The sequence below is a fragment of the Phaenicophaeus curvirostris genome, chromosome 26 (assembly GCF_032191515.1).
Source record: "Phaenicophaeus curvirostris isolate KB17595 chromosome 26, BPBGC_Pcur_1.0, whole genome shotgun sequence".
Taxonomy (NCBI): Eukaryota; Metazoa; Chordata; class Aves; order Cuculiformes; family Cuculidae; genus Phaenicophaeus; species Phaenicophaeus curvirostris.
The window spans coordinates 6,291,798-6,307,761 of record NC_091417.1 but is presented as its reverse complement, the minus strand read 5'-3'; the positions used below and the strand labels follow the sequence as shown (position 1 = coordinate 6,307,761).

Here is a 15,964-nt window from a genome sequence, read left to right as displayed (position 1 = left end):
CTCCACAACAATGCTGAAATAATTTTATCAATTTGTTGGATAAAGGTGCTCCAATTTGTTTCTTTTCCTAAGGCAGATGTTTATGTTCAATAAATTCAGTTGTATTTGTTTTATCTGACACAAAATCTTAGAAGAGAAGGCCAGAACAAGTATTAATGACATCAAAGACTCGGGGCGCAGACAGGCTGTGTACAAGTAGCAGTTCCCCTGTGCCAGCTCATCGCCACCCATGCTCACTGTGCATGTCTGTGTGCGACCGACCACCACCCAGGGCTTGGTGTGCTGGTCTGGGGGCAGCTGACCACCACCCAGGGCTTGGTGTGCTGGTCTGTGAGCAGCTGACCATCAACCAGGGCTTGGTGTGCTCGTCTGTGAGCAGCTGACCACCATCCAGGGCTTGGTGTGCTTGTCTGTGGGCAGGTGGCCATCACCCAGGGCTTGGTGTGCTTGTCTGTGGGCAGGTGGCCATCACCCAGGGCTTGGTGTGCTTGTCTGTGGGCAGCTGACCATCACCCAGGGCTTGGTGTGCTTGTCTGTGGGCAGCTGACCATCACCCAGGGCTTGGTGCGCTTGTCTGTGGGCAGGTGGCCATCACCCAGGGCTTGGTGCGCTTGTCTGTGGGCAGGTGGCCATCACCCAGGGCTTGGTGTGCTGGTCTGTGGGCAGATGGCCATCACCCAGGGCTTGGTGTGCTCATCTGTGGGCAGGTGGCCAACCCTGACAATAGGTAACATCTATTACATCTCCAGACTCCTCCTATTCTTGAAATGCTGGGAAACCAACACAACAAACCCCGGTACAAGAATGGTTTTTCCAGGATGTACAGGACCCAGGCCTGTCTGTATGCTCCAGGGTGTCCTCACACGCCATAACCAAGAACTGCTCAGGGTCTTGCCTATAGGTAGGACCTCTGTGCCTGTGATGGCTGCTCAGGATATGGTGAGGTTGTGTGCCTCCGAGATCTGCTTTCCCCTCTCCTTTATCCTTTGTAGCTGAACCAGGAGAGAGGGAAACAAAGACTTAAAAGCTTAGAAGGTATATAAGAGGGAGTAAAATTAAACTTCCACACTGGGCACACAGGTACTCTACAACCCCCAAAGTAATGTCCCAGCCTGCCATGCCGTTCCATTCCAATCCATCCCATCCATACAATGATCCCCATAATCACCTCTTCAAGAACTGAATGTTGTATTCTGTGATTCTATGGTTCTACAGGAGGTGGCCTTTGCTGGTGGCAGTGGGTTCTGTCATTTACACTGCAGTGACTGGTGAGTATGAGAACAGAAACCTCTTATTGCTTCCCAAACAAAAACACTCCAGAGGAGTGTTCTGTGCCTTTTACCGTGGCCTCGTTAAGATGGTCTCGTTAAGAGCACAGTTGAATGAGAGGGTTGAGCAATGTTGGAGTGTATTGTCAGGGTTAGTGGAGGATCGAGGGAGCCTGAGGCCAAGCCTCTGCACAACCATGTGGCATCTGGGCTGGAAGCTCCATCAGGGACAAGATGAAGGAGGAGATGAAGGAGGACTCCTCCTGGCCTGTTCAGTTCAGCCTGGAAACAGAACAACTCCTCTTCTGATTCATTTAATGAACCTGTGCCAAACTGTCTCTGTTTCAGCTAAACTGAAATGATTGTAGAATACGACGTTCAGTTCTTAAAGAGATGATTATAGGGATCATTGTATGGATGGGATGAGGTACTTAAATGCCTTCTTTGCCTCAGTCTTTAATAGTAAGAAAAGTTGTTCCCACAACTTTTGCGTACACATCCAGGAGTTAGAGGAGCAGAATGAGGCTCCTGTGATCCAAGAGGAGGTGGTCAGAGCCTTGCTTGCCCAGCTAGACACACACAAGTCTATGGGGCCAGATGGGATCCATCCAAGGGTATTGAAGGAGCTGGCGGATGTGCTGGCCTTTCCATCATCTTCCAACTGTCCTGGCTGACTGGGGAAGTTCCACTGGACTGGAGGCTGGCCGATGTTGTCCCCATCTACAAAAAGGGTCAAGGGAGGATCCAGGGCCTGTCAGTCTGACCTCAGGGCCAGGGAAAGTCATGGAACAGGTGATCTTGAGTGCGATCATGAAGCTCATGCAAGAGAACCGGGTGATCAGGCCCAGTCAACACGGGTTCACAAAAGGCAGGTCTTGCCAAACTAACCTGATCGCCTTCTATGACAAAGTGACTCAGCTGCTGGATGAGGGGAAGGCTGTGGATGGATCTTCCTGGACTTCAGCAAAGCCTTTGACACAGCTTCTCACAGCATTCTGCTTCAGAAACTGTCACCTCTGCCCTGGAGAGGCGCACACTCTCCTGGGTGGAAAACTGGTTGGCTGGAGGGCCCAGAGAGTGGTGGTAAATGGAGTTAACTCCAGCTGGAGGCCAGTGACAGGTGGTGTCCCCAGGGATCAGGGCTGGGTCCAGCCCTGTTCAATGTCTTTATCAATGACCTGGATGAAGGCATCGAGTGCACCCTGAGCAAGTTTGCGGATGACACTAAGCTGGGTGGAAGTGTCGATCTGCTGGAGGGTCGGGAGGCTCCAAAGGGATCTGAACAGGCTGGACTCGTGGGCTGAGACCAATGGGATGAGGTTTAACAAGGCCAAATGCTGGGTCCTGCACTTGGGGCACAACAACCCTGAACAGCTCCAGACTAGAAGTCTGGCTGGAAACTGCCTGGAGGAGAAGGACCTGGGGGTGTTGGTTGACAGCGACTGAACATGAGCCAGCAGTGGCCCAGGTGGCCAAGAAGGCCAATGGCATCTTGGCTTGGATCAGAAACGGCGTAACCAGCAGGTCCAGAACCAGGAGGTTCTTCTCCCTCTGTACTCAGCACTGGTGAGACCGCTCCTCAAATCCTGTGTTCAGTTCTGGGCCCCTCACCACAAGAAGGATGTTGAGGCTCTGGAGCAAGTCCAGAAAAGAGCAACGAAGCTGGGGAAGGTGCTGGAGAACAGGTCTTACGAGGAGCGGCTGCATGAGTTGGGGTTGTTTAGCCTGGAGAAGAGGAGGCTGAGGGGTGACCTTACTGCTCTCTCCAACTCCCTGAAAGGAGGTTGTGGAGAGGAGGGAGCTGGCCTCTTCTCCCAAGTGACAGGGGACAGGACGAGAGGGAATGGCCTCAAGCTCTGCCAGGGGAGGTTCAGGCTGGACATCAGAAAAAAAAATTTCACAGAAAGGGCCATCAGGCACTCCAGAGGCTGCGCAGGGAGGGGCTTGAGTCACCTTCCCTGGAGGGGTTTAAGGGACGGGTGGATGAGGTGCTGAGGGACATGGGTTAGTGATTGATAGGAATGGTTGGACTCGATGATCCAGTGGGTCTTTTCCAACCTAGTGATTCTATGATTCTGTAAGTCCCTCGCACAGAGCACCCTTGCAGTCATGTGTCCATCAAAAACCTACTGATGGCCTTGCCTGAAGCAGGACTGCTGGAACTGCTCCCTCTTGAAGCATCTCCATGTTGCCTCCTTGCCCTTATCCTCCCAAGGTTTCACCTGAACCACAAGAAGTTTCCACCCAGCCCCCATCTGCCGACAATGCGCATGCCAGTTACCTTACGGACGTGACAGGAGAAGAGCACATTCATGTACTTGTCTTTCCGTTTCAGCTCGTTGGCCACAGGGATGAAGGAGCCCGTGGTCTGAGGGTTGTCTGGCTTCTGAAAGATCAGACACAGGCATGTAACTCTTTGTGCTGACTGAAGAACGTAACAGCATTACATCACGGCAGCCGCACGCCCCACCCCACCTCGTCCCTCCAGCACTCAGAGCATCCTGAGGTGTGTTTGCTTTCTGAGAACCAGCCTTAATAAAACAAACTGCTTAAAGGAAGGTTAGAGAAAAAGGAAGTGATGCAGCTGTCCTAGAGAGAGCTTCTTTGTCCCTTTCCATTTTATGCTATTTATTAACACTGCATTCTAGTGAGAATTTTACTTTCATATAGATTTCTTTACAGCTTTGGCCATTTGGAAAGCCAGCTGGTGGCATTGCTCATTATCATTTAACGTGGCCTGTGATGCTCAAGCCAGGCTCAATATTCAGAGAAATAACCCTTAGTGCAGTAGAAGTTAAAGATTCTGAAATGACATAAACCAATTTGCAGAGGAAATTGCAAAGACCTTCCCCCTCCCAAGAAACCACAGAATCATAGAATGATTGGGTTGGAAGGGACCTCAAAGCCCATCCAGTCCAACCCCTGCCACGGGCAGGGACACCTCCCACTGGATCCGGTTGCTCCAAGTCCCTTCCAACCTGGCCTTGAACCCCTCCAGGGATGGGGCAGCCACCACTTCCCTGGGCAACCTGGGCCAGGGCCTCCCCACCCTCACAGCAAAACATTTATTCCCAAGATCTCATCTCACTCTTCCCTCTTTCAGATTCAAACCAGTCTCCCTCATCCTGTCCCTGCGCTCCCTGATCCAGAGCCCCTCCCCAGCTTTCCAGGAGCCCCTTTCAGTACCGGAACCTGCTCTAAGGTCTCCCTGGAGCTTCTTCTTCCCCAGGCTGAACAACCCCAGCTCTCCCAGCCTGCCAACCAACAGTCACTTTTCCAATTCCTGCCCCTGTAGCACCCTGAGCCCCAGGCACTGCACCGATCCCTTCGTTTGTACTCACCAGTGCGATGTAATTCCCCTCCCACGCTCTCTGTAGGCCAATATCCGCTCTGTGACCCTTCAGCACTTCCATGGCAGCAACCTTGGCCCTCAGTTGAGGTAGGACTTCTGGTGGGACGCTCCGGATGAGCTCCCCTGCCCTCCACCTGCCATAAAACACCTGAATCAGTTCCACAGCCTGTACCACACACCACGAGGGCTCCTTCTGCCAACAAGAACGCCCCTAGACTACAAATGTCAGGGGAGAATGAAGTCCTTCACTGTGTTCATAATGCTGAGATGTTGGTTATCATTTGAAAGTGAAACATTACCCCTGACTCCTGACAAGTTTGGCCAGTATCCTCCCTGTCCAATATCCAGAAGCCAACTACTGGCACATCTGTTTGCAATAAAGTTTATGGAAGGCCATTTTTTGGCTCATTTACACCACTGTTCTCCTTTCAGAGCTAAATTTGGCCCTGCAATCAGAATCTAATGGAGCATAACACGGAACAGGGCAGGGGAGCCCATCTGTGACTCCACACCACGCTCCAGCCTTTGGCAGCAACACCAGCTCTCTGGGATTAATGCCATGAAAAGTGTTTTAGCAGTTAAAATTTTATAGTTATGATAACTGAGCTTATTGAGAAGGCAGGACTCTACCTAGAGAGGCTGTGGACGGCTTTCACGAGTCCAGCTGATAGAGAATCCCACCCAAGGAGATGCAATACTGGACCTGATGGTCACCAATACAAGTGAACTCATCAGTGACGTTAAGATCGGAGGCAGCCTGGGCTGCAGTGATCATGCACTGGTTGAGTTCAAGGTCCAGAGGGAAATGGGAAAGGGGAGGAGTACAGTCAGGACACTAAATTTCAGGAAAGCAGAATTCCAGCTCTTCAAGGAGTTACTCGGTAGGACCCCCTGGGACATGGTCCTCAGGGAAAAGGGAGTGCAACAATATTTAAGGATGCTTTCCATAAAGCTCAAGAGCGCTCAGTCCCTAGATGTAGAAAATCAGGCAGGAAAGGGAAGAGACTGGCGTAGTTGAGTCGAGAGCTGCTGGTTAAACTAAAGAAGAGGGAACTGCCCAGGCAGTGCAAGCAGGGACAGAGAAGCTGGGACACATCTAGGGATGCTGCCCAGTTGTGTAGGGATGGCGTCAGGAAGGCCAAGGCACAGCTGGAGCTAAACTTGGCAAGGGAAGGAAAGACTAACAAGATGGGCTTCTATTGGTACATCAATCAAAAGAGGAAGGTCAAAGAGAGTGTAACCCCACTGATGGTTGGGAATGGTGACCTTGTATCAAGAGATGAGGAGAAGGCTGAGGGACTTAACAACTTTTTTGCCTCAGTCTTCACTGTTAACCGCTCTCCTCACCCCTCCTGGGTGACCCGCGGGGTAAAACCCTCCCACAGTAGAGGAGGATCAGTTTTGTGAACACCTGAGGAACCTGAACATATCTAAGTCTATGGGACCTGATGAGATGCATCCCAGAATCCTGAGGGAACTGGCAGATGTGATGGCCAAGCCACTTTCCACGATATTTGAAAAGTCGTGGCAATCCAGAGAAGTCCCTGGTGACTGGAAGAAGGGTAACATTCTGCCCATTTTTAAAAAGGGTACGAAAGACGACCCTGAGACCTACTGACCTGTCAGCCTCACCTCTGTGCCTGGGAAGATCATGGAGCAGATCCTCCTAGCAGCTCTGCTAGAGCACATGGAGGATGGGAAGGTGATTAATGGCAGGGCACCCTCAGCAAATCTGCAGATGACACCAAACTGAGCGGTGCAGTTGCCACACCAGAAGGACAGGATGTCATCCAGAGGGACCTGGACAGGCTGGAGAAGTGGGGCTGTGCGAACATCATGAGGTACAACAGGGCCAAGGGCAAGGTCCTACACCTGGGTCCAGGCAACCAGTTTCAGGACACGATGGGGGATGATGTGATTGAGAGAAGCCCAGAGGAGAAGGACTCGGGGTGCTGGTTGATGAGAAGCTCAACATGAGCTGGCAATGTGCGCTCGCAGCCCAGAAGGCAACTGTACCCTGGGCTGCATCAAAAGAAGCGTGGCCAGCAGGATGAGGGAGGGGATTCTGCCCCTCTATTCCTCTCTTGTGAGACCTTACCTGGAGTGCTGTGTCCAGATCTGGAATCCTCAACATAAGAAGGAGATGGAGCTGTTGGAATGAGTCCAGAGGAGGCTACAAGGATGATCTGAGGGCTGGAGCACCTTCCATACAAGGACAGGCTGAGAGAGTTGGGCTTGTTCAGCCTGGAGAAGAGAAGGCTCCAAGGAGATCTTATAGTGACCTTCCAGTACCTGAAAGGGACCTACAAGAACGCTGGAGAGGGACTGTTCATAAAGGCTTGTGGTGATAGGACAAGGGGCAATGGGTATAAATTGGAGAGGGCCATATTTAGACTAGACATAAGGAAGAATTTCTTCATTATGAGGGTGGTGAGGCACTGGAACAGGTTCCCAAGGGAAGTTGTGGCTGCCCCATCCCTGGAGGTGTTCAAGGCCAGGTTGGATGGGCTTTGGGCAGCCTGATCTAGTGGGATGTCCTTGCCCATGGCAGGAGGGTTGAAAGTGGATGATCTTCAAGGTCCCTTCCAGCCCTAACTATTCTATGATTCTATGATTCAATGAAAACGGGTGGCACCTGCAGGGAGGGGCAGAGAGGAGAGGTGACCTCAAACTGACCAGCAGAGGATTCCATCCCATACACGTCACACCTGGTATAAAACTAAGGAATCACGAGGGTCCCTCTCTTTTTTTTTTTTTGATGGCTGACATCCAGCAAGGACCTTGTCTGTCCCTGATCTGGGATCATCCCTGCACCCAGTTCCTGAGCCCAGCTCCCCCTCAACTTCAGACCCTTTCCCTCGTGTCTGCTCTGCCGCCTCTGTGGTGAGGTAGAGTCATCGAGGGAGGGGGGCAATTTCATACATTTGTATATATTCTACGAGGAGAGAGAATGGACTGAAGCTGTGCCGGGGCAGGTTCAGACTGGACATTAGGAAAAACTTCTTCACCAAAAGGGTTCTCAGGCCCTGGCAGAGGCTGCCCAGGGAGGTGGTGAAGCCTCCACCCCTGGATGGATTTAAAAGATGGGTAGATGAGGTGCTCAGGGATGGTTCAGCAGTGGACAGGTACAGTCGGACTTGATGATCTCAAAGGTCTTTTCCAACCAAGTGATTCTACAATTCTATAAATTCTATTATTTTCTTATTAATAGCATTTTCTGGTATCACTATTATTATTATTTCATTAAAGCTGTTTTAGTTTCATTTCCAACCCACAAGTCTTTTCCTCTCATTTCCCTTTCCCTGGGGGTGATGGGAAGGGAATTGGGAGCTCAGCTGCTCAGTTTAAACTGACAGAATTAGCCAGGCCAGGGCTAAACTGTGACACTTTAAAACAGAATCATTATTTGCCCAATCAAGGGTACCAAAAGCCACTGACATCTTCATCTATGACATCCAGTTGGTGTTCTCCAGTCATTTCTCCAACTTTACAGAGCAAGCAGCAGGTGTTCTCTAGGTTCGACTGAACAGACAAGCACTGCCCTCTGTACCTATGGTAAATGCTCTGGAGAGCCTCTTCGAAGCGGCGCAGCACTTTTGGTGGAGTGGGCCACTGCACGTGCTTCCCATAATCCTTCATAAGCCTCACGTTGTGGAAACGTCGAGCAACCTCGTGGATGTAGGCCTTCACCTTGTAGTGGCGGTAATACTTGAGTATCGTGAGGGCAGCCTTTGTTCTTTTGTAGCGCAGGCGAGCCAACGTGCCCCTCCAGACCTAGGAGCCAACAGAGAAGACAGGTTTAGCAATAAAGAGCAGCATAAAAGCAGGTGATTCTGCTCCTCTGCTCTGCTCTTGTGAGACCCCACCTGGACCCCTGTGTCCAGCTCTGGAACGACCAGTATAAGAAGGAGACGAAACTGTTGGAACAGGTCCACAGGAGGCTACGGAGATGATCTGAGGGCTGGAGCACTTCTGCTATGAGGACAGGCTGAGAGAGTTGGGGTTGTTCAGCCTGGAGAAGAGAAGACTCTGGGGAGACCTTAGAGCAGCTTCCAGTGCTGAAAAGAAAGCTGGGGTAGGGCTTTTTACAAGGGCCCGGAGTGACAGGATGGGGAGGAATGGCTTTAAATTGGAAGGGGGAAATTTAGATTAGACATTAGCAATAAATTCTTCACAATGAGGTTGAGGAGGCCCTGGCCCAGGTTGCCCAGAGCAGTGGTGGCTGCCCCATCCCTGAGGGTGTTCAAGGCCAGGTTGGATGGGGCTTGGAGCAACTGGATCCAGTGGGAGGTGTCCCTGCCCATGGCAGGGGGTGGAACTGGATGGGCTTTGAGGTCCCTTCCAACCCGAACCATTATATGATTAAATTTTGTCTGTACTCCTATGCTGCTGAAATCCACAAATATATTAGCTTTCTTTCAAAGGAAGTGACTTCTTTTAAAGGAGGTTGTGGAGAGGGAGGCGCTGGGCTCTTCTACCAAGTGACAGGGCACAGGACAAGAGGGAATGGCCTCAAGGTCTGCCAGGGGAGATTTAGGCTGGACATTAGGAAAAAATTTCTCACAGAAAGGGTCATTGGGCACTGGCAGAGGCTGCCCAGGGAGGGGGTTGAGTCACCTTCCCTGGAGAGGTTTAAGGGACGGGTGGACGCGGCGCTGAGGGACATGGTTTAGTGTTTGATAGGAATGGTTGGACTCGATGATCCGGTGGGTCTCTTCCAACCTGGTTATTCTATGATTCTATGATTCTCCATTCCAAGCAAATCCAATTAAACAGCACTAAAAGCCCACCACGCCTACCAGCACGGGGAGAAACAATTTCAACTATGAATAAAAAGAGATTGCTTTGAAAACCGTTTGGGGAGCAGCTCTTCAGGCCGTGTGCTGAAAAGCAAGCAAATATGCAAAACAAATCATCCCCCCCCAGTTGCCGGGTGGGAGGGCAGCTCTGCTGCTGTTGCTGTATCTCATGCGTGCCTGGAGAGCACCAGAGGCAGAGAACACACCACGTTCTGGGCTTCTCCTTCCCCCACCAGGTGGAAAGAGGAGGGTGGAACCTGGTGCAGGATGACTGCTAGCAGGGCCGATGCGATCATATGGTGAGGCCAGCTCCTAACTCAAAGACCTCTGGCACAACAAAGTCTGGTGGCGCTCAGCCAGGCCGGGCAGGCTCTGCTGTTCCTGTCTGGTCACAGAGAAACATGTACTAGAATCATAGAATAGTTTGGGTTGGAAGGGACCTCAAAGCTCAACCAGTTTCAAACTCCCCTCTGTAGGCAGGGACACCTCCCACTAGATCTGGTTGCTCCAAGCCCCATCCAACCTGGTCTTGAACACCTCCAGGGATGGGGCAGCCACCACTGCTCTGGGTAACCTGGGCCAAGGTCTCACCACTCTCATCGTGAAGAAGTTGCTCCTTATGTCCAGTCTAACTCTGCCCCTCTCCAGTTTACAGCCATTCCCCCTCGTCCTATCACTCCAGGCCTTTTTACAAAGTTCCTCCCTAGCTTTCTTGTAGCCCTTTCAGGCACTGAAAGGGGATCCAGGATTCGCTGAGTGCTTGCAAGCCGACGGGCACGTCCCCAAGGGATCCATCACCAGCTGTACTTTCCCTCTAATTGAATCCGCCAAGATGAAGATTGTATTTTTGTTTCCTTGTAGAATTAAACTGGAAGGATAATGAGTCTCCTGCACACGAAGAGGGCTTCACTGCTCAGTATGGACCCTGCTGGAGACTTTATTTCCCTCTCAAGGAACATCCCACAGCAACATTGATGCATATCAAGCTTTCTATTTACAGAAGAATTAATTAATTACCTGAGGCAATTTCCAACATGACACGCGCTTTATGAAGCTGATGTCAAAGGTTCTCGACAGCTTTACTAATAATCCTGATACACAGCTGAAAAAAAACTATGTTGGCAGCAGAACAGCAAATGTGAGGGTCTGCACCTCTCTATACACTCTAAATTCAACCTGCAGTAGAGATTTGGGGTTCCAAATCCCTCAAAAGTGAAGGACTCACTTTTTCCAATCCCTGTACAGTAACCCCTCCTCCTTCTCCTTCGGCCTCACTGTCCCTGCATGGGGAGGGTTAGGTGGACATTAGGACAAGGTTCTTCCCCCAGAGGGTGATGGAGCACTGAACAGCTCCCAGGGAAGCAGTCAGGGTGTCAAACCTGACAATATTGCAGAAGCCTTTGGCCAATGCCCTCAGCCACACGGTGTGAATGTTGGGGTTGCCCTGTGCAGGGACAGGAGATGATCCTTGTGGGGCCCTTCCCACTCAGGAAATTCCATGATATCTCCCATTCGTGACAAACAGGTTTCATGGAGCTCCTGGGGAGCTATCTGAATACCCACCATGTCACCAGGGCGTGTGATGCTCCATAAAGTACATTTGCGTTCTGGCACGCCAGAACGAGTCAACTACACAACGCTGGCCAATCATCCAAGGGCGCAGCTGAGCTGATCCACCCCTCGCTGGAGTTTCAGTGTGTCAAACTGGCCATAAGCATCCAACCAACGGCCATAAGCGAGCAACGAAGCTGGTGAGGGGGCTGGAGAACAGGTCTTACGAGGAGCGGCTGAGAGAGCTGGGGTTGTTTAGCCTGGAGAAGAGGAGGCTGAGGGGAGACCTCATTGCTCTCTCTAACTACCTGAAAGGAGGCTGTAGAGAGGAGGGTGCTGGCCTCTTCTCCCAAGTGACAGGGCACAGGACAAGAGGGAATGGCCTCAAGCTCTGCCAGGGGAGGTTTAGGCTGGACATTAGGAAAAAATTCTTCACAGAAAGGGTCATTGGGAACTGGAACAGGCTGCCCAGGGAGGTGGTTGAGTCACCTTCCCTGGAGGGGTTTAAGGGATGGGTGGACGAGGTGCTAAGGGACATGGGTTAGTGTTTGATAGGAATGGTTGGACTCGATGATCCGGTGGGTCTCTTCCAACCTGGTTATTCTATGATTCTAACCTCCAACATTTCATTCCAAGACAGAACCCAGTCCTTACAATAGTATGGAATTGCCCTACACCCTATTCCGTGGACCATTTAGTGTGGTGAAGAGCGAACTGTAGCTGCTAAATCCCAGAAGAGAAGCAGATGAAGCCCCATTCCCTCCATACCAGACACTGGAGATTGTTGGTAGGAACAGGCTCATGGACAGCAAAGCAGAGGAAGCACGGCAAGCAACCAGGGAACAACTCAACATGTGCAAGGTGACCGAAGGCAACGTGCTCCTCACCAGCCCCAGCCCCTGCCAGGAGCTGCTCTGCTAAGGAGGGCGCAGGCACAGAAACTACTTCAGAGACCGCAGGGAAGAGCTGGGAAAGCGAGGCACAATCTGAGACTGTAACAGGAGACATAAGAGCAGGAAGCACAACCAGTAGCCCCTGTAACCATGGCTGTACCAACCCAACAAATAAAAGTGGCAGGAAGAGAAAGCACGAGCTGAACAGTGAATGGGGACTGGGACTGAAAATTTCAACACTGAGTGCATATAAAGCAATGTACTTAAATCCTGGGTTCGGTTTTGGACCCCTCACTACAAGAAGGACATTAAGGGGCTGGAGCGCGTCCAGAGAAGGGGAATGGAGGTGGGGAAGGGTCTGGAGAACAGGGGTTGTGGTATTGGTTGAGGAACCTGGGGTTGTTCAGTCTGGAGAAGAGGAGGCTGAGGGGAGAACTCACCACTCTCTGCAGCTCCCAGAAAGGGGGTTGTGGTGAGGTGGGTGCTGGGCTCTTCTCCCAGGTGAAAAGTGATGGGACGAGAGGAAATGGCCTCAAGTTGCACCGGGGGAGGGTTAGACTGGATATTAGGGAAAAATTTCTTTACTGACAGACTGGTGAAGCCCTGGCAGAGGTTGCCCAGGGCAGAGGGGGAGTCTCCACCTTTGAAGGGGTTAAAAAAAGAGTGTGGCCATGGCACTTGGGGACATGGTTCTGTATGGATAGTGGGGTTGGGCTGAGAGTTGGACTGGATGAGCTGAGAGGGCTTTTCCACCGTTAACGATTCTGCGCTTCTGTGATGCTGTATAACCTTTCCCTTACTTATCCTTTGAGATCATCAGACAGATTGAGAGAGACAGCATCCCGTCAATCACAGATGCTGTTCCCAGTGTTCCTTTCTAGCATACTCCATTGTAGTTAAAGTTCTGTGGAACCCGTGCATCACAAAGAGACACAAGAACATCACTGTGTGAAAGGCACTGGAGCTCCTGAGAAGCTCTGGGCTCCCTGAAGCCACAAGCTCAAACCAACTTGCACAGGGCCTGGATTTCACCCAGTGTGCAAGGCTGATTTAACCAAGCATTTTCATGTCCAAGGGCACATTAGGTTCAGAAATTGTGTGAATTTGATAGGATCAGCAACTAGGAGAAAATCACTGAGCATCTAAGGAGACGCGAAGGAATCTGTGTCATTTAAAGGAAAATGTGGAAGACTTTGATGGTGGGAGACATCGAAACATAGACTGAAGGGTTACAAAATGTACCTACAAGGACTGTACAGACAGTAAACCAGGTAAAATTGAAGCCCTCAGCACAGGAAAGACATGGACCTGTTGGAGTGGGTCCAGAGGAAGCCACCAAAATGACCAAAGGCCTGGAGCACCTCCAGTATAAAGAGAGGCTGAGACAGTCAGCGTTGTTCAGCTTGGAGAAGACTTCGAGGAGACCTAATTACCGACTTCTGGTACTTAAAGGGAGCTGATAAGAAAGATGGGGAAAAACTTCTTAGCAGAGGTAGTAGCACCAGGACAAGGGGTGATGGTTTTAAGCTAAAAGAGGGGAGGTTTGGACTGGATCTTAGAAAGAAATGTTTTGCTGTGAGGGTGGGGAGGCCCTGGCCCAGGTTGCCAGAGAATGGGCAGCCCCATCCCTGGAGGTGTTCAAGGCCAGGTTGGATGGAGCTTGGAGCAACCTGATTGAGTTGAAGATGTCCCTGCTCACTGCAGGGGGGTTGGACTGGGTGACCTGTAAAAGTCCCTTCCAGCCCAAACCATTCTATGAAAATCGTACCACCAACTTCTCAGTTTTTAATTTCTTATGAACAGAAAGGAGGAACAAAGGGTGCACGGCGGCAGCTAAACAGCCTTGTAAAGAATCTCCAAAAAAGAAAGTCCACGGTGAATTTGTGTAAGCTGGGAAAGACTTTGCAGAGCTTCACTTTAAAAACATTTTGAACTGTTTTCAGACGCAGAACAGGGCCCTGATTTTGTTCCCTGGTGCTCATAGCAAGCACGGTCTTGAGGACAGTCTCTCACTGGGGTTCTTCTCCCCCTCAGCCAGCCCCCCGTGGAACAACAATGCTGGAACAGATTGCCCTGATGTCGTATCAGCCGCATCGCTGCAGGAATTGGCTTCACAGCAAGAAGTGTCACAATCACTGCAAACACCAGCCTTCCAAATCCAATTACCCTGCCGAGGCGTGCCCCTTGGCTACACAGGCAGTAAAGTGGTAATGAAAAGCATGTCCGCAAATCAAGTTGTCATAACCGGATAACCCCACGCCTAGGAAGGACCTTCTAGCAGCCACCAGGGCAGCTGCTCCCACACATAAGGAGAACGACAAAGGTAAGAACAAGCTTTGCCCAGGGAATAGAGAAGAGAGGCTCCAAGGAGACTTTATAATGGCCTTCCAGTACCTGAAGGGGCTCCAGGAAAGCTGGGAAGGGACTTTTTAGAAGGCATGGAGTGATCGGATGAGGGGGAATGGCTTTAAATTGGAGGAAGAAAGATTTAGACTAGACATAAAGAAGAAATTCTTTATTATCAGGGTGGGGAGGCCCTGGCCCAGGTTGCCCAGAGCAGTGGTGGCTGCCCCATCCCTGGAGGGGTTCAAGGCCAGGCTGGATGGGGCTTGGAGCAACCAGATCCAGTGGGAGGTGTCCCTGTCAGTGGCATGGGGTAGAACTGGATGGTCTTTGAGGTCTCTTCCAACCCAACCCATTCTATGACTCTATAAAATACTTAAATTAATTGTTTTTTTTCTGGCTAGGTGTTTTCTTTCCACCCCTAGGGCTTGTTTCTGCTCACGGCAGCCCATCAGTGATGTTGAAATGCCAAGGCAAATCGGTGGCCTCGTGGTTGAGCAGTCTCTCCCCAAAACACAGAACCTTCAGACACACAAACAAGAGGAGGCTTTCAAAGCAACGCTCTCATTGTTGACCAGCCACTTTGTGAACTCACGTGGAGTAGTTGTGAGCCGTGGGTCAGAATTATACATGGGACAAGCACTATTCTCATACCTGAAACTGGGAGAGTGCTACCTCTCTCAGTCGTAGGATCACAGAACCATTAAGGTTGGAAAAGACCTCTTAGCTCATCCAGTCCAACCATCAGCCCAACCCCATCAACCAGAACTTAGTTTATCACAGCATTTAACAGATTATCACGCTGTAAAAGCACTTCTCCATTCTATGCTGGAAGCTGGTGAAGGGTCTGGAGAACAAGGGTTATGAGAGACATCTGAGGGACCTGGAGTTGTTTAGTCTGGAGAAGAGAAGGCTGAGGGGGAGACCTAATTGTTCTCTGCAGCTCCCTGAGAGGAGGTTGTGGTGAGGTGGGTGTTGGTCTCTTCTCCCAAGTGACAAGCGACAGGACAAGAGGAAATGGCCTCAAGTTGCCCCAGAGCAGTTTCAGATTGGATATCAAGAAAAATCTCTTCACTGAAAGGGTTATCAGGTCCTGGCAGAGGCTGCCAGGGAAGGTGGTGGAGTCCCCATCCCTCGAGGGGTTTAACAGACAAGTAGATGAGGTGCTCGGGGATGGTTCAGCAGTGAATAGGTACGGCTGGACTCAATGATCTCAAAGGTCTTTTCCAACTAAACAATAGTAGAGCCACGGCCAAATATGGGAGAGTCACATGCCAAACACCCAACAGAAAGAAGATCTGTGCATCCAGAATTCTTTCTTCTGGCCTCTTACACCCAAGCCCAAGAAAGGATTCAAAAGCTCACATGCATTGACTTTCTGAAACTCGTTCCCCTGTGAGGAGCTTTCAACTTGACCCCAGATCAAAGCTCCACATCAGCAGGCTGGTTGTTTCAGTTCTTGCATTCAGCAAATCTTGCAAGAACAGGACAAACGAGCCCAAGGATCGCAGTGAGCTGTGTCTTTCCTCCAAGAAAGGAGAAAGGCAAGAATAAAGTGATGCTTCCTTGGCCATCTTGCTGTGGCTTTGCTTTCGATAAACTTAGTTTCCCACAGAAATGAGACTGAAGATAACCCTGCCCTCATCTGACCTCCCGAGACTGCCCTGATATCTCCTTACTCTCCAATCAGCTTCAACCAAGCCTGACAGCAGATCAGAAGAATGAAAAAGGCAAGTCCATATATCCTTCAAGAAAAAT

The 15,964-nt window shown here is 50.7% G+C and overlaps 1 protein-coding gene across 1 annotated transcript in view; it reads right to left on the bottom strand.

Annotated features, from left to right (window-relative positions):
• Positions 1–15,964, bottom strand: part of MYO1D (myosin ID) — a 184,163-nt gene that overhangs the window by 80,139 nt on the left and 88,060 nt on the right. The window contains exons 17-19 of the mRNA XM_069877121.1: positions 8,171–8,394; positions 4,610–4,754; positions 3,550–3,654 (exon numbers count right to left, since the gene is read on the bottom strand). Of these exons, the coding sequence (XP_069733222.1) occupies positions 3,550–3,654; positions 4,610–4,754; positions 8,171–8,394 (474 nt within the window). The remainder of the gene's footprint in view (positions 1–3,549; positions 3,655–4,609; positions 4,755–8,170; positions 8,395–15,964) is intronic.